The 19073-nt window shown below is 54.7% G+C and overlaps 1 protein-coding gene across 3 annotated transcripts in view; it reads right to left on the bottom strand.

The window, feature by feature from the left end:
• LOC149431298 (SWI/SNF-related matrix-associated actin-dependent regulator of chromatin subfamily D member 3) overlaps positions 1–19073 on the bottom strand; it is a 47762-nt gene that overhangs the window by 12316 nt on the left and 16373 nt on the right. For all 3 annotated transcript variants that reach the window (XM_089665694.1, XM_089665696.1, XM_089665693.1), the window contains 4 exons: positions 8725–8886; positions 6378–6475; positions 4005–4140; positions 208–330 (listed from right to left, as the gene is read on the bottom strand). In XM_089665694.1, coding sequence (XP_089521820.1) covers positions 208–330; positions 4005–4140; positions 6378–6475; positions 8725–8886 — 519 coding nt within the window. The remainder of the gene's footprint in view (positions 1–207; positions 331–4004; positions 4141–6377; positions 6476–8724; positions 8887–19073) is intronic.

Genomic DNA, 19073 nt, shown 5'->3' with positions numbered 1-19073 from the left:
GTGATAAGCGGGGGTCACTCATCTTGATAAGCGGGGTCACTCGTCGTGATAAGTGGAGTCACTCGTCGTGATAAGCGGGGGTCACTCGTTGTGATAAGCGGGGTCACTCGTGATAAGCGGGGGTCACTCGTCATGATAAGCAGGGGTCCCTCGTCGTGATAGGTGTCATGGAGGCCAGCTCAGGTGGACAGTACTTTGTCCTCTTACTTTCAGGTCCCGGCTCTGGGACAGAAGCCAGTCTTGGATATATCCTTTTGGATCCCTTGAAAAGCTTAACATGAAATCTCTCTGAATTTTCAGCTGATTGATGGATTCAATCGTTTCGTGGATCTAGAGATGAAGAGATCAGACAGGAATCAGTCTAGGAACATCACAACAGACCCAATGATAGTTCAGCTAGAGGAAACGGCCACCATCCCTGAGGACACAGCAAACCAGGACCATGATGGTGTCTAGAGAGGGTTCCACCTTCATAATTCCCAACCTTCTGAGTGGCGTTGGAGGACTCTGGATAGGGTGAAGGAGGGTTAGAACCTTGGCCAACTGTCTATTGCTGCCTGTGTCCCCATTTGGGAAACTTCTGACTCCTCCTCACTTCCTGTTTATTTGAGGGGCATAAAACAGAAGAAGTACTATTCATAATAACGAAGGGTTGGGAGGTGTTGGAGATGGGAGGGGTAAGGAGGAGTTGGAGTTGGGAGGTGTTGGAGATGGGAGTGGTTGGGAGGTGTTGGAGTTGGGAGGAGTTGAGAGGTTTTGGGAGTTGAGAGGGGTAAGAAGGTGTTGGAGTTGGGAGGGGTTGGAGATGGGAGGCTTAAGGAGGTGCTGGAGTTGGGAGGGGAAAGGAGGTGTTGGAGTTGGGAGGGGAAAGGAGGTGTTGGAGTTGGGAGGGCTTGGGAGGTGTTGGAGTTGGGAGGGCTTGGGAGGTGTTGGAGTTGGGAGGAGTTGAGAGGTTTTGGGAGTTGAGAGGGGTAAGAAGGTGTTGGAGTTGGGAGGAGTAAGAAGGTGTTGGAGTTGGGAGGTGATGGAGTTGGGAGGCGTAAGGAGGTGTTGGAGTTGGGAGGGATTGGAGATGTGAGGCGTAAGGAGGTGTTGGAGTTGGGAGGTGTTGGAGTTGGGAGGGCTTGGGAGGTGTTGGAGTTGGGAGGAGTTGAGAGGAGTTGGGAGGGGTAAGAAAATGTTGGAGTTGGGAGGTGTAAGAAGGTGTTGGAGTTGGGAGGAGTTGGAGTTGGGAGGGGTAAGGAGGAGTTGGGAGGGGTAAGGAGGAGTTGGGAGGGGTAAGGAGATGTTGGGAGTTGGGAGGGGTAAGGAGGAGTTGGAGTTGGGAGGGGTAAGGAGGTGTTGGAGTTGGGAGGGGTAAGGAGGTGTTGGAGCTGGGAGGGGTAAGGAGGTGTTGGAGCTGGGAGGGGTAAGGAGGTGTTGCAGTTGGGAGGGGTAAGGAGGTGTTGGAGTCGGAAGGGGTAAGGAGGTGTTGGAGTCGGCAGGGGTTGAGAGGTGTTGGAGTTGGGAGGGGTAAGGAGGTGTTGGAGTTGGGAGGGGTAAGGAGGTGTTGGGAGGGGTAAGGAGGTGTTGGGAGGGGTAAGGAGGTGTTGAGAGGTGTTGGAGTTGGGAGGGGCTGAGAGGTGTTGGAGTTGGGAGGGGTAAGGAGGTGTTGGAGTTGGGAGGGGTAAGGAGATGTTGGAGTTGGGAGGGGTAAGGAGATGTTGGAGTTGGGAGGGGTAAGGAGGTGTTGGAGTTGGGAGGGGTAAGGAGATGTTGGAGTTGGGAGGGGTAAGGAGGTGTTGGAGTTGGGAGGGGTAAGGAAGTGTTGGAGTTGGGAGGGGTAAGGAAGTGTTGGAGTTGGGAGGGGTAAAGAGGTGTTGGAGTTGGGAGGGGTTGAGAGGTGTTGGAGTTGGGAGGGGTAAAGAGGTGTTGGAGTTGGGAGGGGTTGAGAGGTGTTGGAGTTGGGAGGGGTAAGGAGGTGTTGGAGTTGGGAGGGGTAAGGAGGAGGTAGAGTTGGGAGGGGTAAGGAGGTGTTGGAGTTGGGAGGGGTAAGGAGGTGTTGGAGTTGGGAGGGGTAAGGAGGTGTTGGGAGGGGTAAGGAGGTGTTGGGAGGGGTAAGGTGTGAGAGGTGTTGGAGTTGGGAGGAGTTGAAAGGTGTTGGAGTTGGGAGGGGTAAGGAGGTGTTGGAGTTGGGAGGGGTAAGGAGGTGTTGGAGTTGGGAGGGGCTGAGAGGTGTTGGAGTTGGGAGGGGTAAGGAGGTGTCGGAGTTGGGAGGGGTAAGGAGATGTTGGAGTTGGGAGGGGTAAGGAGATGTTGGAGTTGGGAGGGGTAAGGAGATGTTGGAGTTGGGAGGGGTAAGGAGGTGTTGGAGTTGGGAGGGGTAAGGAGAGTTGGAGTTGGGAGGGTAAGGAGGTGTTGGAGTTGGGAGGGGTAAGGAAGTGTTGGAGTTGGGAGGGGTAAGGAAGTGGTGGAGTTGGGAGGGGTAAGGAAGTGTGAGTTGGGAGGGGTAAAGAGGTGTTGGAGTTGGAGGGGTAATGAGGTGTTGAGTTGGGAGGGGTGAGAGGTGTGGAGTTGGGAGGGGTAGGAGTGTGGAGTTGGGAGGTAAGGAAAGTGTTGGAGTTGGGAGGGGTAAGGAATGGTTGGAGTTGGGAGGGGTAAGGAAGTGTTGGAGTGTTGGGAGGGGTAAGAGTGTTGGGAGTTGGGAGGGGTAAAGAGGTGTTGGAGTTGGGAGGGGTAAAGAGGTGTTGGAGTTTGGGAGGGGTTGAGAGGTGTTGGAGTTGGGAGGGGGTAAGGAAGTGTTGGAGATGGGAGGGGTAAGGAAGTGTTTGGAGTTGGGAGGGTAAGGAAGTGTTGGAGTTGGAGGGGTTAAAGAGGTGTTGGAGTTGGAGGGGTTGAGAGGTGTTGGAGTTGGGAGGGGTAAGGAGGTGTTGGAGTTCGGAAGTATTGGAAAGTGTTGGGGTTGGGGCGTTGCGAGGTGCTGGGATAGGGAAGTATTGCAGTTTGGAGGATGTAGGGTTGGGAATTGTTGGGGTTGGAAATTGTTATGCAGTATATGTATGGCTGTGCGGGGTCGACCAGTTCTCTATGGTAGGGTCACAGCTGTGCGGGGACATCCAGTTCTCTATACTAGGATCTACAGCTGTGCGGGGTCATCCAGTTCTCTATACTAGGATCTACAGCTGTGCGGGGTCACCCAGTTCTCACTACTAGGATCTACAGCAGTGCGGGGTCATCCAGTTCTCTATGGTAGGGTCTACAGCTGTGCGGGGTCATACAGTTCTCTATGGTAGGGTCTACAGCTGTGCGGGGTCATACAGTTCTCTATGGTAGGGTCTACAGCTGTGCGGGGTCATACAGTCTCTATGGTAGGGTCTACAGCTGTGCGGGGTCATCCAGTTCTCTATGGTAGGGTCTACAGCTGTGCGGGGTCATCCAGTTCTCTATGGTAGGGTCTACAGCTGTGCGGGGTCGTTCAATTCTCTATGTTAGGGTCTACAGCTGTGTGGGGTCATCCAGTTCTCTATGGTAGGGTCTACAGCTGTGCGGGGTCATACAGTTCTCTATGGTAGGGTCTACAGCTGTGCAGGGTCATCCAGTTCTCTATGGTAGGTAGGGTCTACAGCTGTGTGGGGGTCATCCAGTTCTCTATGGTAGGGTCTACAGCTGTGCGGGGTCGTTCAATTCTCTATGGTAGGGTCTACAGCTGTGCGGGGTCATCCAGTTCTCTATGGTAGGGTCTACAGCTGTGTGGGGTCAACCAGTTCTCTATGGTAGGGTCTACAGCTGTGCGGGTCATCCAGTTATCTATACTAGGATCTACAGCTGTGCGGGGTCATCCAGTTCCCTATGGTAGGATCTACAGCTGTGTGGGGTCATCCAGTTCTCTGTGGTAGGGTCTACAGCTGTGTGGGGTCATACAGTTCTCTATGGTAGGGTCTACAGCTGTGTGGGGTCGTCCAGTTCTCTATGGCAGGGTCTGCAGCTGTGCGGGGTCCCTCCCCCCAGGGGCCCTCTAGTAGTACCTTGTTGTCCAGTGCAGAGATCTCCTGTTGGTTTGCTGTGGACAGCAGAAAACTGCTCATCTGGCTCTTCAGAGGATCTTCGACCTCCACATCGATGTCATAGCATGCGGTCTTCTTCTGGTCGGTGGGATCCACACTGTGGAGACATCATCAATCATGTAAGACACGTATGTGGGGAAGTGTCCTGAGATCTATAGAACGACCTCCCAACTCCTGGACCTTCTCCTGCCATGGCCCCCAGAGACCCCAACCATGAAGAATGACCACACGTGACTGGATGAACTCAGCAGGAAAACACATCTTGGCTCCTCCTTCATACCAAACAATCGATGTACAAAGATGGAGGTTCGATGAAAAGTTTAGTGAACATTTCTGGTAGTTAATACATTTATTAGAGTTCTACACATCTTAGGGACACCTGAGGGACACATAAGGACACCTGGGGACACCTGAGGGACACATGAGGACACCTGGGGACACCTGAGGGACACATAAGGACACCTGGGGACACCTGAGGGACAAATAAGGACAGCTGAGGGACACATAAGGACACCTGAGGGACACATAAGGACACCTGAGGGACACATAAAGACACCTGAGGACACCTGAGGGACACATAAGGACACCTGGGGACACATAAGGACACCTGGGACACATAAAGACACCTGAGGGACACATAAAGACACCTGGGGACACCTGAGGGACACATAAGGACACCTGGGGACACCTGAGGGACAAATAAGGACATCTGGGGACACCTGAGGGACACATAAAGACACCTGGGGACACCTGAGGGACACATAAGGACACCTGAGGGACACATAAGGACACCTGAGGGACACATAAGGACACCTGGGGACACCTGAAGGACACATAAGGACACCTGAGGGACACATAAGGACACCTGAGGGACACATAAGGACACCTGGGGACACCTGAGGGACACATAAAGACACCTGGGGACACATAAGGACACCTGAGGGACACATAAAGACACCTGGGGACACCTGAGGGACACATAAAGACACCTGGGGACACCTGAGGGACACATAAGGACACCTGGGGACACCTGAGGGACAAATAAGGACACCTGGGACACCTGAGGGACACAAAGACACCTGGGGACACCTGAGGGACACATAAGGACACCTGGGGACACCTGAAGAACACCTGAGGGACACATAAGGACACCTGAGGGACACATAAGGACACCTGAGGGACACCTGAGGGACAAATAAGGACACCTGGGGACACCTGAGGGACACATAAGGACACCTGAGGGACACATAAGGACACCTGAGGGACACATAAGGACACCTGGGGACACCTGAGGGACACATAAGGACACCTGGGGACACCTGAGGGACAAATAAGGACACCTGGGGACACCTGAGGGACACATAAGGACACCTGAGGGACACATAAGGACACCTGAGGGACACATAAGGACACCTGGGGACACATAAGGACACCTGAGGGGACACATAAGGACACCTGAGGGACACATAAGGACACCTGGGGACACCTGAGGGACACATAAAGACACCTGGGGACACCTGAGGGACACATAAGGACACCTGAGGGACACATAAAGACACCTGGGGACACCTGAGGGACACATTGTGGCAGAAGTGACTTTTGGGGATGGGGGGACCTCTGTGTCAGCTCATGTTCTCCCCATCATGTTTAAGGCACCCTGTGCCCGTTAGGGGGTGCAGGGTGTGAATGTCAATGTCCTAGTATTGTGTATTGGTGTGTTGTCCTTTGCCCATGCCATGTGCTGCCCCTTTGTTCTGTGTCTTAGATGGATGGGGCGGGCTGATGATGTGTTTCCTGTAGCCCTCCCCACTGATGGGGTGGGCTGATGATGTGTTTCCTGTAGCCCTCCCCACTGATGGGGCGGGCTGATGATGTGTTTCCTGTTCCTGGTTGTGTTGCCCCGCCCTGTGTATATAACTTGTTTGTGTAGAAATAAAGGGGTTGACTTCCTGTTTTAAGAAGAGGTGGGGGCTGTCTATTTCCTGCATAATCAGTGGGTGGTCCGTGGGTGGAGTTCGGACCGGGAAGCTGCGGTATAACGGAAGATCCCCAAGAGTGGTCGGGTTCCGGGTACACATGAGGGCACCTGAGGGACAGAGAGTTTGGTTCCTCCAGAAGGAAGATCCCACCAATCAGGTAGAGATGACTAGGAGGTACATGGACAGCAAAACAACCAACGTCTACAGGCCGCAGATCTCCTCCCCCGACACCATACAGGACAATATGACAGTGTGGCCCCGGGAGGGGTTCTTGGTTCCTCCAGCATTTCCTGCACTCAGTGATGTACCCAATGTTTCCTCCTGCAGAGAGGAGCTGAAGATGGAGGAAACTCACCTAATGACATGATTGATAACGATGGGGTCGGGGGGGAGGAGAAGGTTGGTCAGTCTTTGGGGGATCTCAGAGAACTTCAGCCGCGGACAATCAAATATCTGAGAGAAAAACGCAAAAAAGTTAGAAAACAGAATAATGTGGGGGAGGGGGGGAGGAGACGATCGCAGCGTATCCTCGGTGTTCGATCTGCTGGTTGCCATTACACTTCCATACATGGTCAGTGCCGGGACACAATGGTTGTGCTGGTTTCGGGAATCCATGAAATGTTCAATCACCCCCCCCACATCGATCACACCACACCCCTCAGATCGATCACACCACACCCCCCCCACATCGATCACACCACAACCCCCCACATCGATCACACCACACTCCCCCACATCAATCACACCCCCACAATGGTTGTGCTGGTTTTGGGAATCCATGAAATGTTCGATCACCCCCCCCACATCGATCACACCACACCCCCCAGATCGATCACACCACACCCCCCCCCACATCGATCACACCACAACCCCCCACATCGATCACACCACACTCCCCCACATCAATCACACCCCCCACATCGATCACACCACACCCCCCACATCGATCACACCACACCCCCCACATCTATCACACCACAGCCCCCCCACATCGATCACACCACACCCCCCCCACATCGATCACACCACAACCCCCCACATCGATCACACCACACCCCCCCCACATCTATCACACCCCCCACATCGATCACACCACACCCCCCCACATCGATCACACCACAACCCCCCACATCGATCACACCACACCCCCCCCACATCTATCACACCACACCCCCCACATCGATCACACCACACCCCCCCACATCGATCACACCACAACCCCCCACATCGATCACACCACACTCCCTCACATCAATCACACCCCCCACATCGATCACACCACACCCCCCACATCGATCACACCACACCCCCCACATCTATCACACCACAGCCCCCCCACATCGATCACACCACACCCCCCCCACATCGATCACACCACAACCCCCCACATCGATCACACCACACCCCCCCCACATCTATCACACCACACCCCCCCACATCGATCACACCACAACCCCCCACATCGATCACACCCCCCACATCGATCACACCACACCCCCCACATCGATCACACCACAACCCCCCACATCGATCACACCACACTCCCCCACATCGATCACACCCCCCGTCCCCCACATCGATCACCCCCCCCCACATCGATCACACCACACCCCCCACAACCATTAATCACACCCCCACATCGATCACACCAAACAACCCCCACATCCATCACACCCCCCACATCCATCACACCAAACACCCCCCACATCGATCACACCACACCCCCCACATCGATCACACCACACCCCCCACATCGATCACACCACACCTCCCACATCCATCACACCACACCCCACACATCGATCACACCCCCCACATCCATCACACCGCACCCCCCCCCCCCACATCCATCACACCACACACCCCCCCCCACATCCATCACACCACACACCCCCATCCATCACACCACACACCCCCCCCATCCATCACACCACACACCCCCCATCCATCACACCACACACCCCCTGCACATCGATCACACCACACCCCCCCCATCCATCACACCACACCCCCCCCATCCATCACACCACACACCCCCTACATCCATCACACCACACCCCCCCCCACATTGATCACACCCCACACATCGATCACACCACACCCCCCCACATCGATCACACCACGCCCCCCCACATCGATCACACCACACAACCCCCACATCGATCACACCACACCCCCCCACATCAATTACACCACACCCCCCACACTTCGATCACACCACCCCCCCCACATCGATCACCCCACACATTGATCACACCCCCCACATCGATTACACCCCCCCCCCACATCGATCACACCGCACATCCCCCACATCGATCACCCCCCCCCACACACATTGATCATACCACATACACCCCACATCGATCAGACCCCCCACATTGATCACACCACCCCCCCCACATTGATCACACCACCCCCCCCACATCCATCACACCCCCCCACATCCATCACACACCCCCCCCCCCACATCCATCACACCCCCCCACATCCATCACACACCCCCCCCCACATCCATCACACCACACACCCCCCACATCCATCACACCACATACCCCCATCCATCACACCACACACCCCCCACATCCATCACACCACATACCCCCCACATCCATCACACCCCCCACATCCATCACACCACACACCCCCACATCGATCACACCCCCCACATCGATCACACCCCCCACATCGATCACACCACACACCTGCTGGAAGTATTTGTCTCCGGTGATGTATTCCTTGTCATGACAGTCCTGGAGTTTGTTGGTCTTGATATATTGCCATAGTGCCTGGATGATGACGGCTCGTGTCTGGGTGTGGATTCCCAGCAGACGGGCGAGGCGAGGGTCCAGCTTAAACTGCGGTGGCTGTGAGGACAAAGAGGTGACAGTTAGAAGATTCCACCAATACTCCGGTCACCACTCCCATCCCCCACACATCATTCACAAGACGACACCCTGACCAAAGATGAAATGTAGCCACATTCTGGACTGAGAAAAACGATCGAGGACATGAAATATGAACCGATCATATAATACAGATTTTCAAAGTCACTGGAAGCTCGGAGGAGATCCGTACATTAGTAATGACACAATCACAACAGTTCTCAAATAGTCACATGTGGAGAAAGCACCTTCACCAAATGTCTCCATCCACGAGTCCTCAAAGAGCTGAGATCACCTTCGCCAAATGTCTCCATCCACGAGTCCTCAAAGAGCTGATATCACCTTCACCAAATGCCTCCATCCACGAGTCCTCAAAGAGCTGAGATCACCTTCACCAAATGTCTCCATCCACGAATCCTCAAAGAGCTGATATCACCTTCACCAAATGCCTCCATCCACGAGTCCTCAAAGAGCTGATATCACCTTCACCAAATGTCTCCATCCACGAGTCCTCAAAGAGCTGAGATCACCTTCACCAAATGCCTCCATCCACGAGTCCTCAAAGAGCTGATATCACCTTCACCAAATGTCTCCATCCACGAGTCCTCAAAGAGCTGATATCACCTTCACCAAATGCCTCCATCCACGAGTCCTCAAAGAGCTGAGATCACCTTCGCCAAATGTCTCCATCCACGAGTCCTCAAAGAGCTGAGATCACCTTCACCAAATGTCTCCATCCACGAGTCCTCAAAGAGCTGAGATCACCTTCACCAAATGTCTCCATCCACGAGTCCTCAAAGAGCCGAGATGACCTTCACCAAATATCTCCATCCACGAGTCCTCAAAGAGCCGAGATCACCTTCACCAAATGTCTCCATCCACGAGTCCTCAAAGAGCCGAGATCACCTTCACCAAATGTCTCCATCCACGAGTCCTCAAAGAGCCGAGATCACCTTCACCAAATGTCTCCATCCACGAGTCCTCAAAGAGCCGAGATCACCTTCACCAAATGTCTCCATCCACGAGTCCTCAAAGAGCTGAGATCACCTTCACCAAATGTCTCCATCCACGAGTCCTCAAAGAGCCGAGATCATCTTCATCAAATATCTCCATCCACGAATCCTCAAAGAGCCGAGGTCACTTTCATCAAATGTCTCCATCCACGAATCCTCAAAGAGCTGAGGTCACCTTCATCAAATGTCTCCATCCACGAGTCCTCAAAGAGCCGAGGTCACTTTCATCAAATGTAACAAATCCACGAGTCCTCAAAGAGCTGAAATCACTTTCATCAAATGTCTCCATCCACAAATCCTCAAAGAGCTGAGATCACCTTCATTAAATGTCTCCATCCACGAGTCCTCAAAGAGCTGAGATCACCTTCACCAAATGTCTTCATCCACGAGTCCTCAAAGAGCCGAGATCACCTTCACCAAATGTCTCCATCCACGAGTCCTCAAAGAGCCGAGATCACCTTCATCAAATGTCTCCATCCACGAATCCTCAAAGAGCTGAGGTCACTTTCATCAAATGTCTCCATCCACGAATCCTCAAAGAGCTGAGGTCACCTTCATCAAATATCTCCATCCACGAGTCCTCAAAGAGCTAAGGTCACTTTCATCAAATGTTTCCATCCACGAGTCCTCAAAGAGCTGAGATCACCTTCATTAAATGTCTCCATCCACGAGTCCTCAAAGAGCTGAGGTCACTTTCATCAAATGTCTCCATCCACAAATCCTCAAAGAGCTGAGATCACCTTCATTAAATGTCTCCATCCACGAATCCTCAAAGAGCTGAGGTCACTTTCATCAAATGTCTTCATCCACGAGTCCTCCAAGAGCAGAGGTCACTTTCATCAAATGTCTCCATCCACAAATCCTCAAAGAGCTGAGATCACCTTCATTAAATGTCTCCATCCACGAATCCTCAAAGAGCTGAGGTCACTTTCATCAAATGTCTTCATCCACGAGTCCTCCAAGAGCTGAGGTCACTTTCATCAAATGTCTCCATCCACAAATCCTCAAAGAGCTGAGATCACCTTCATTAAATGTCTCCATCCACGAATCCTCAAAGAGCTGAGGTCACTTTCATCAAATGTCTTCATCCACAAGTCCTCAAAGAGCTGAGGTCACTTTCAAGTGTCTTCATCCACGAGTCCTCCAAGAGCAGAGGTCACTTTCATCGAATATCTCCATCCACGAGTCCTCAAAGAGCTGGGATCACCTTTATCAAATGTCTCCATCCACGAGTCCTCAAAGAGCTGAGATCACCTTCATTAAATGTCTCTATCCATGAGTCCTCAAAGAGCTGAGATCACCTTCATCGAATGTCTCCATCCACAAGTCCTCAAAGAGCTAAGGTCACTTTCATCAAATGTTTCCATCCACGAGTCCTCAAAGAGCTGAGGTCCCTTTCATCAAATGTTTCCGCCCACAAGTCCTCCAAGAGCTGAGGTCCCATTCGTCAAATGTTTCCATCCACGAGTTCTCAAAGAGCTGAGATCACCTTCACCAAATGTCTCCATCCACGAGTCCTCCAAGAGCTGAGATCACCTTCACCAAATGTCTCCAACCACGAGTCCTCAAAGAGCTGAGATCACCTTCACCAAATGTCTCCATCCATGAGTCCTCCAAGAGCTGAGATCACCTTCATCAAATGTCTCCATCCATGAGTCCTCCAAGAGCTGAGATCACCTTCACCATATGTCTCCATCCACGAGTCCTCAAAGAGCTGAGATCACCTTCACCAAATGTCTCCATCCACGAGTCCTCAAAGAGCTGAGATCACCTTCACCAAATGTCTCCATCCACGAGTCCTCAAAGAGCTGAGATCACCTTCATCAAATGTCTCCATCCATGAGTCCTCCAAGAGCTGAGATCACCTTCATCAAATGTCTCCATCCATGAGTCCTCCAAGAGCTGAGATCACCTTCATCAAATGTCTCCATCCACGAGTCCTCCAAGAGCTGAGGTCACTTTCATCAAATGTCTCCATCCACAAGTCCTCAAAGAGCTGAGGTCACACTCATCGAATGTTTCCATCCACGAGTCCTCCAAGAGCTGAGGTCACTTTCATCAAATGTCTCCATCCACGAGTCCTCCAAGAGCTGAGATCACTTATCTCTAAGCTTTAGAGAACCTCTGCAATGACACCCTACAAATGGGAGGTCTTCCCCAGTTCAATGTTTGTTATAAGGAGGATATTGAAGGGGAAGGTGAAGGACCATTAATTGTACCAATTCTCCCCGGCATAGAATATCAAAGTCACCAAGTGGAGGTATCTTCTTGAACAGAACGTTGCCCGTATCACCTATGTGGGCGTGGCTCCATATATACAAATCTTCAAATGAAGGGTCAATGGAGGTAAACAAAGAGGACACGTGGAGTTGTGATTCATCATCTCAGATATAGGTGGTGGACCTCCAGGTGAAGGCCTCATGCACACGGGACGTTTCACAAACGCTTCTCTTGGCAGAGAAAACACCGGGCGCTTGAAGTGGCTGACGTGTTCCGGCGTGTTCACAGGCGTCAAGCACTTGGGCGTTCATCTCATTGGACAAAATAATAATTTGTTCCGGCCTCTGAAATAAATTGGCGCCCGAGTGATAAACGCGCCTAGCATTCCCAAGCATTTAGCCGTGTTTAGGCGTTTTTAGCCAGTTTTGGACAGTCTGAAGTGCAACCTGGTGGCGTTAGATGGACCGAAACAGGACATGTCAGAGGGGTTCTATTGGATTTAGGTCAGGGGAGTGTGGGGGCTGTTCAATGGTATCAATTCCTTCATCCTCCAGGAACTGCCTGTATACTCCCCCACATGAGGCCGGGCATTGTCTGCACCAGGAGGAACCCGGGACACACCGCACCAGGAGGAACCCAGGACCCACTGCACTAGGAGGAACCCAGGACCCACCGCACCAGGAGGAACCCAGGACCCACTGCACTAGGAGGAACCCAGGACCCACCGCACCAGGAGGAACCCAAGACCCACTACACCAGGAAGAACCTGGCTGCATGTGTCCCCCGCATGTCTACTCCGCATGTGTCCCCCGCAAGTCTCTTCTGCATGTCTCCCCCGCAAGTCTCCTCCGCAAGTCTCCCCCGCAAGTCTCCCCTGCAAGTCTCCCCCGCATGTCTCCCCCGCATGACTCCTCCGCAAGTCTCCCCCGCAAGTCTCCCCTGCAAGTCTCCCCCGCATGTCTCCCCCGCATGACTCCTCCGCATGTCTCCCCTGCATGTCTCCTCCGCATGTCTCCTCTGCATGTCCCCCCCACATGTCTCCCCTGCATGTCTCCTCTGCATGTCCCCCCCGCATGTCTCCTCCACATGTCTCCTCTGCATGTCTCCTCTGCATGTCCCCCCTGCATGTCTCCTCCGCATGTCCCCCCCGCATGTCTCCTCTGCATGTCCCCCCTGCATGTCTCCCCTGCATGTCTCCTCCGCATGTCTCCCCTGCATGTCTCCTCTCCAGTCCCCCCCGCATGTCTCCCCCACGTCTCCTCTCCAGTCCCCCCCGCATGTCTCCCCCACATGTCTCCTCTCCAGTCCCCCCCGCATGTCTCCTCTCCAAGTCTCCCCGCATGTCCCCCCCGCATGTCTCCCCTGCATGTCTCCTCTCCAGTCCCCCCCGCATGTCTCCCCTGCATGTCTCCTCTCCAGTCCCCCCCGCATGTCCCCCCCGCATGTCTCCCCTGCATGTCTCCTCTCCAGTCCCCCCCGCATGTCTCCTCTCCAGTCCCCCCCGCATGTCCCCCCCGCATGTCTCCCCTGCATGTCTCCTCTCCAGTCCCCCCCGCATGTCTCCCCTGCATGTCTCCTCCGCATGTCTCCCCTGCATGTCTCCTCCGCATGTCTCCCCTGCATGTCTCCTCCGCATGTCTCCTCCGCATGTCTCCCCTGCATGTCTCCTCCGCAAGTCTCCCCCGCAAGTCTCCCCTGCAAGTCTCCCCCGCATGTCTCCCCCGCATGACTCCTCCGCATGTCTCCCCTGCATGTCTCCTCCGCATGTCTCCTCTGCATGTCCCCCCCACATGTCTCCTCTGCATGTCCCCCCCGCATGTCTCCTCCACATGTCTCCTCTGCATGTCTCCTCTGCATGTCCCCCCTGCATGTCTCCTCCGCATGTCCCCCCCGCATGTCTCCTCTGCATGTCCCCCCTGCATGTCTCCCCTGCATGTCTCCTCCGCATGTCTCCCCTGCATGTCTCCTCTCCAGTCCCCCCCGCATGTCTCCCCCACATGTCTCCTCTCCAGTCCCCCCCGCATGTCTCCCCCACATGTCTCCTCTCCAGTCCCCCCCGCATGTCTCCTCTCCAAGTCTCCCCGCATGTCCCCCCCGCATGTCTCCCCTGCATGTCTCCTCTCCAGTCCCCCCCGCATGTCTCCCCTGCATGTCTCCTCTCCAGTCCCCCCCGCATGTCCCCCCCGCATGTCTCCCCTGCATGTCTCCTCTCCAGTCCCCCCCGCATGTCTCCTCTCCAGTCCCCCCCGCATGTCTCCCCTGCATGTCTCCTCTCCAGTCCCCCCCGCATGTCTCCCCTGCATGTCTCCTCCGCATGTCTCCCCTGCATGTCTCCTCCGCATGTCTCCCCTGCATGTCTCCTCCGCATGTCTCCCCTGCATGTCTCCTCTGCATGTCTCCTCCGCATGGTCCATGAACTTCGTTTAGATAGCAAGGGTCTTGGTCCATGAACTGTGTCTAAATAGCAAGGGTCTTGGTCCATGAACTTCTTCTAGATAGCAAGGGTCTTGGTCCATGAACTTCTTCTAGATAGCAAGGGTCTTGGTCCATGAACTTCTTCTAGATAGCAAAGGTCTTGGTCCATGAACTACATCCAGATAGCAAGGGTCTTGGTCCATGAACTTCTTCTAGATAGCAAGGGTCTTGGTCCATGAACTTCTTCTAGATAGCAAGGGTCTTGGTCCATGAACTTCTTCTAGATAGCAAGGGTCTTGGTCCATGAACTTCGTCTAGATAGCAAGGCTCTGACAAACTGCCCTGCAAGCAACAACGGGTTCCATAGCTGGACCTGATAGAGCAAAATGAGCCTTAAGGAGGGCTTTTGTCCACAGGGTCCCTACAGACAGGAGCCTCCTCCACAGGGAGTGTCAGAGTCTTCTAAGGATCCACAACAGGGACTTCTCCATAATTCATTCCAGTGTTCCCTCAAACTACTGATGTTAGGCTGATGGGACTACAGCTCCCCGACATACATCGACCTTTTATAATAGTAAACCCACAATTGTTCTCTGCCGATCAGTCCATACCATTCGTGTCATTGGGGGGTGAGCGGGTGATGGGCTGCACCCAGAACCAGAACGCTTCCACTCGGCCATCTTTTGTCTATAGGGAGGCCATTAAATATCAAAGTGGCTTGGCCATCACCAGCTATCACTGAGCTAAGCTCCCTGAGGACTTGTGGGTCGTCTTCTCCGGAACCCACACGGGTTCTTTCCCGCCCACTTGTCAGGACTTGTTTCAGACAAAGTGATACAGAGCCGCAAGTATTGGGTAGTCAGGCTTTTATGACGGGATACATCGATGTTCTACACGGCTCCACCAATGAGAAGAAGACTCTGAGAACCCATCAGATCCCAATGAGGACAAATCTCCTGCTGGATCTCTATCCTGACATGGACGGGGGATGGGTGAGGAACGTAAGGACGCCCCATCATTGGATGGAAATGATCGCCCTACAGAGGACTGAATTCACAGACACCCCGAAAATCAAAGTGAAGAAATGATGCAGCAGGAGAGTCCATGTTGGTGAAATGTCATTGCAGCAACTCAGAATGGCCCTCGGTAGTCTGTGTGGCCCCCATGTGCTTGTATGCATGTCTGATAACGTCGGGGGAGGGTCCTAATGAGACCACGGATGGTGTCCTGGGGGATTTCCTCTCAGATCTGGACCATCACTGAGCTCCTGGACAGTCTGAGGTGCAACCTGGCGGCATTGGATGGACCGAAACATGACATCCCAGAGGGGTTCTATTGGGTTTAGGTCAGGAGAGCGTGGGGGCCATTCAATGGTATCAATTCCTTCATCCTCCAGGAACTGCCGGCATACTCTCCCCACATGATGCCGGGCATTGTCGTGTACCAGGAGGAACCAAGGACCCACTGCACCGGGAGGAACCCAGGACCCACCGCACCAGGAGGAACCCAGGACCCACTCCACCAAGAAGAACCCAGGACCCACTGCACCAGGAGGAACCCAGGACCCACCGCACCAGGAGGAACCCAGGACCTACCGCACCAGGAGGAACCCAGGACCTACCGCACCAGGAGGAACCCAGGACCCACCGCACCAGGAGGAACCCAGGACCCACCGCACCAGGAGGAACCCAGGACCCACCGCACCAGGAGGAACCCAGGACCTACCGCACCAGGAGGAACCCAGGACCCACCGCACCAGGAGGAACCCAGGACCTACCGCACCAGGAGGAACCCAGGACCTACCGCACCAGGAGGAACCCAGGACCCACCGCACCAGGAGGAACCCAGGACCTACCGCACCAGGAGGAACCCAGGACCTACCGCACCAGGAGGAACCCAGGACCTACCGCACCAGAAGGAACCCAAGACCCACTCCACCAGGAAGAACCCAGGACCTACCGCACCGGGAGGAACCCAGGACCTACCGCACCAGGAAGAACCCAGGACCCACTGCACCAGAAGGAACCCAAGACCCACTCCACCAGGAAGAACCCAGGACCCACTGCACCAGGAGGAACCCAGGACCCACTGCACCAGGAGGAACCCAGGACCCACTGCACCAGGAGGAACCCAGGACCCACTACACCAGGAGGAACCCAGGACCCACTGCACCAGAAGGAACCCAAGACCCACTCCACCAGGAAGAACCCAGGACCCACCGCACCAGGAGGAACCCAGGACCCACCGCACCAGGAAGAACCCAGGACCCACCGCACCAGGAGGAACCCAGGATCTACCGCACCAGGTGGAACCCAGGACCCACTGCACCATGAGGAACCCAGGACCTACCGCACCAGGAAGAACCCAGGACCCACTCCACCAGGAGGAACCCAGGACCCACTGCACCAGAAGGAACCCAAGACCCACTCCACCAGGAGGAACCCAGGACCCACTGCACCAGAAGGAACCCAGGACCCACTGCACCAGGAGGAACCCAGGACCCACTACACCAGGAGGAACCCAGGACCCACTGCACCAGAAGGAACCCAAGACCCACTCCACCAGGAAGAACCAAGGACCCACCGCACCAGGAGGAACCCGGGACCCACCGCACCAGGAAGAACCCGGGACCCACCGCACCAGGAAGAACCCGGGACCCACCGCACCAGGAGGAACCCGGGACCCACTGCACCAAGAGGAACCCGGGACCCACTGCACCAAGAGGAACCCGGGACCCACTGCACCAGGAGGAACCCGGGACCCACCGCACCAGGAGGAACCCAGGACCCACAGCACCAGGAGGAACCCAGGACCCACTGCACCAGGAGGAACCCAGGACCCCCTGCACCAGGAGGAACCCAGGACCCCCTGCACCAGGAGGAACCCAGGACCCCCTGCACCAGGAGGAACCCAGGACCCCCTGCACCAGGAGGACCCCAGGACCCACTGCACCAGGAGGAACCCAGGACCCACTGCACCAGGAGGAACCCAGGACCCACTGCACTAGCGTAGGGTCTGACAATGGGTCCAAGGATTTCATCCCGATACCTAATGACAGTCAGGGTGCCATTGTCTAGCCTGTAGAGGTCTGTGTGTCCCCCTCCATGGAGATGCCCCCCCAGACCATCACTGACCCACCACCACAACGGTCATGATGAACCATGTTACAGGCAGCAGAACGTTCTCCACGGCTTCTCCAGACCCTTTCACGTCTGTCACATGTGCTCAGGGGGAACCTGCTCTCATCTGTGAGAAGCACAGGGTGCCAGTGGTGGACCTGACAATTCTGGGGTTCAATGGCCAATGCCAATCCAGCTCTATGGTGCCAGGCAGTGAGCACAGGGCCACTAGGGGATGTTGGGCCCTCAGGCCACCCTCATGAAGTCTGTTTCTGATTGTTTGGTCAGAGACATTCACACCAGTGGCCTGCTGGAGGTCATTTTGTAGGGCTCTGGCAGGGCTCATCCTGTTCCTCCTCCACAAAGGAGCAGATACCGGTCCTGCTGATGGGTTAAGGACCTTCTACGTCCCTGTCCAGCCCTCCTAGAGGAACTGCCTGTCTCCTGGATACTCCTCCATGCTCTCGTCTCCTGGAATCTCCTCCATGCTCTTCTCTCCTGGAATCTCCTCCATGCTCTCGTCTCCTGGAATCTCCTCTGTGCTCTCGTCTCCTGGAATCTCCTCCATGCTCTCGTCTCCTGGAATCTCCTCCATGCTCTCGTCTCCTGGAATCTCCTCCATGCTCTCGTCTCCTGGAATCTCCTCCGTGCTCTCGTCTCCTGGAATCTCCTCCGTGCTCTTGGCTCCTGGAATCTCCTCCATGCTCTTGTCTCCTGGAATCTCCTCCATGCTCTTGTCTCCTGGAATCTCCTCCATGCTCTCGTCTCCTGGAATCTCCTCCATGCTCTTCTCTCCTGGAATCTCCTCCATGCTCTTGTCTCCTGGAATCTCCTCCATGCTCTCGTCTCCTGGAATCTCCTCCATGCTCTCGTCTCCTGGAATCTCCTCCATGCTCTCGTCTCCTGGAATCTCCTCCATGCTCTCGGCTCCTGGAATCTCCTCCGTGCTCTCGGCTCCTGGAATCTCCTCCGTGCTCTCGGCTCCTGGAATCTCCTCCGTGCTCTTGTCTCCTGGAATCTCCTCCATGCTCGTCTCCTGGAATCTCCTCCATGCTCTCGTCTCCTGGAATCTCCTCCATGCTCTTGTCTCCTGGAATCTCCTCCATGCTCTCGTCTCCTGGAATCTCCTCCATGCTCGTCTCCTGGAATCTCCTCCATGCTCTCGTCTCCTGGAATCTCCTCCATGCTCTTGTCTCCTGGCATCTCCTCCATGCTCTTGAGACTGTGCTGGGAGACACAGCAAACCTTCTGGCAATGGCAGGTATTGATGGGCCATCCTGGAGGAGTTGGACTGCCTATACAACCTCTGTAGGGTCCAGGTATGGCCTCATGGTACCAGTAGTGACACTGACCCGAGCCAAATGTAAAATGAGTGAGAGACAGTCAGAAAAGATGGAGGGAA

This window comes from Staurois parvus, unplaced genomic scaffold (assembly GCF_062004578.1).
Source record: "Staurois parvus isolate SC_StPar_1 unplaced genomic scaffold, SC_StPar_1.0 ptg002298l, whole genome shotgun sequence".
Classification (NCBI taxonomy): domain Eukaryota; kingdom Metazoa; phylum Chordata; class Amphibia; order Anura; family Ranidae; genus Staurois; species Staurois parvus.
This window is presented reverse-complemented; position numbering and strand designations above follow the sequence as displayed.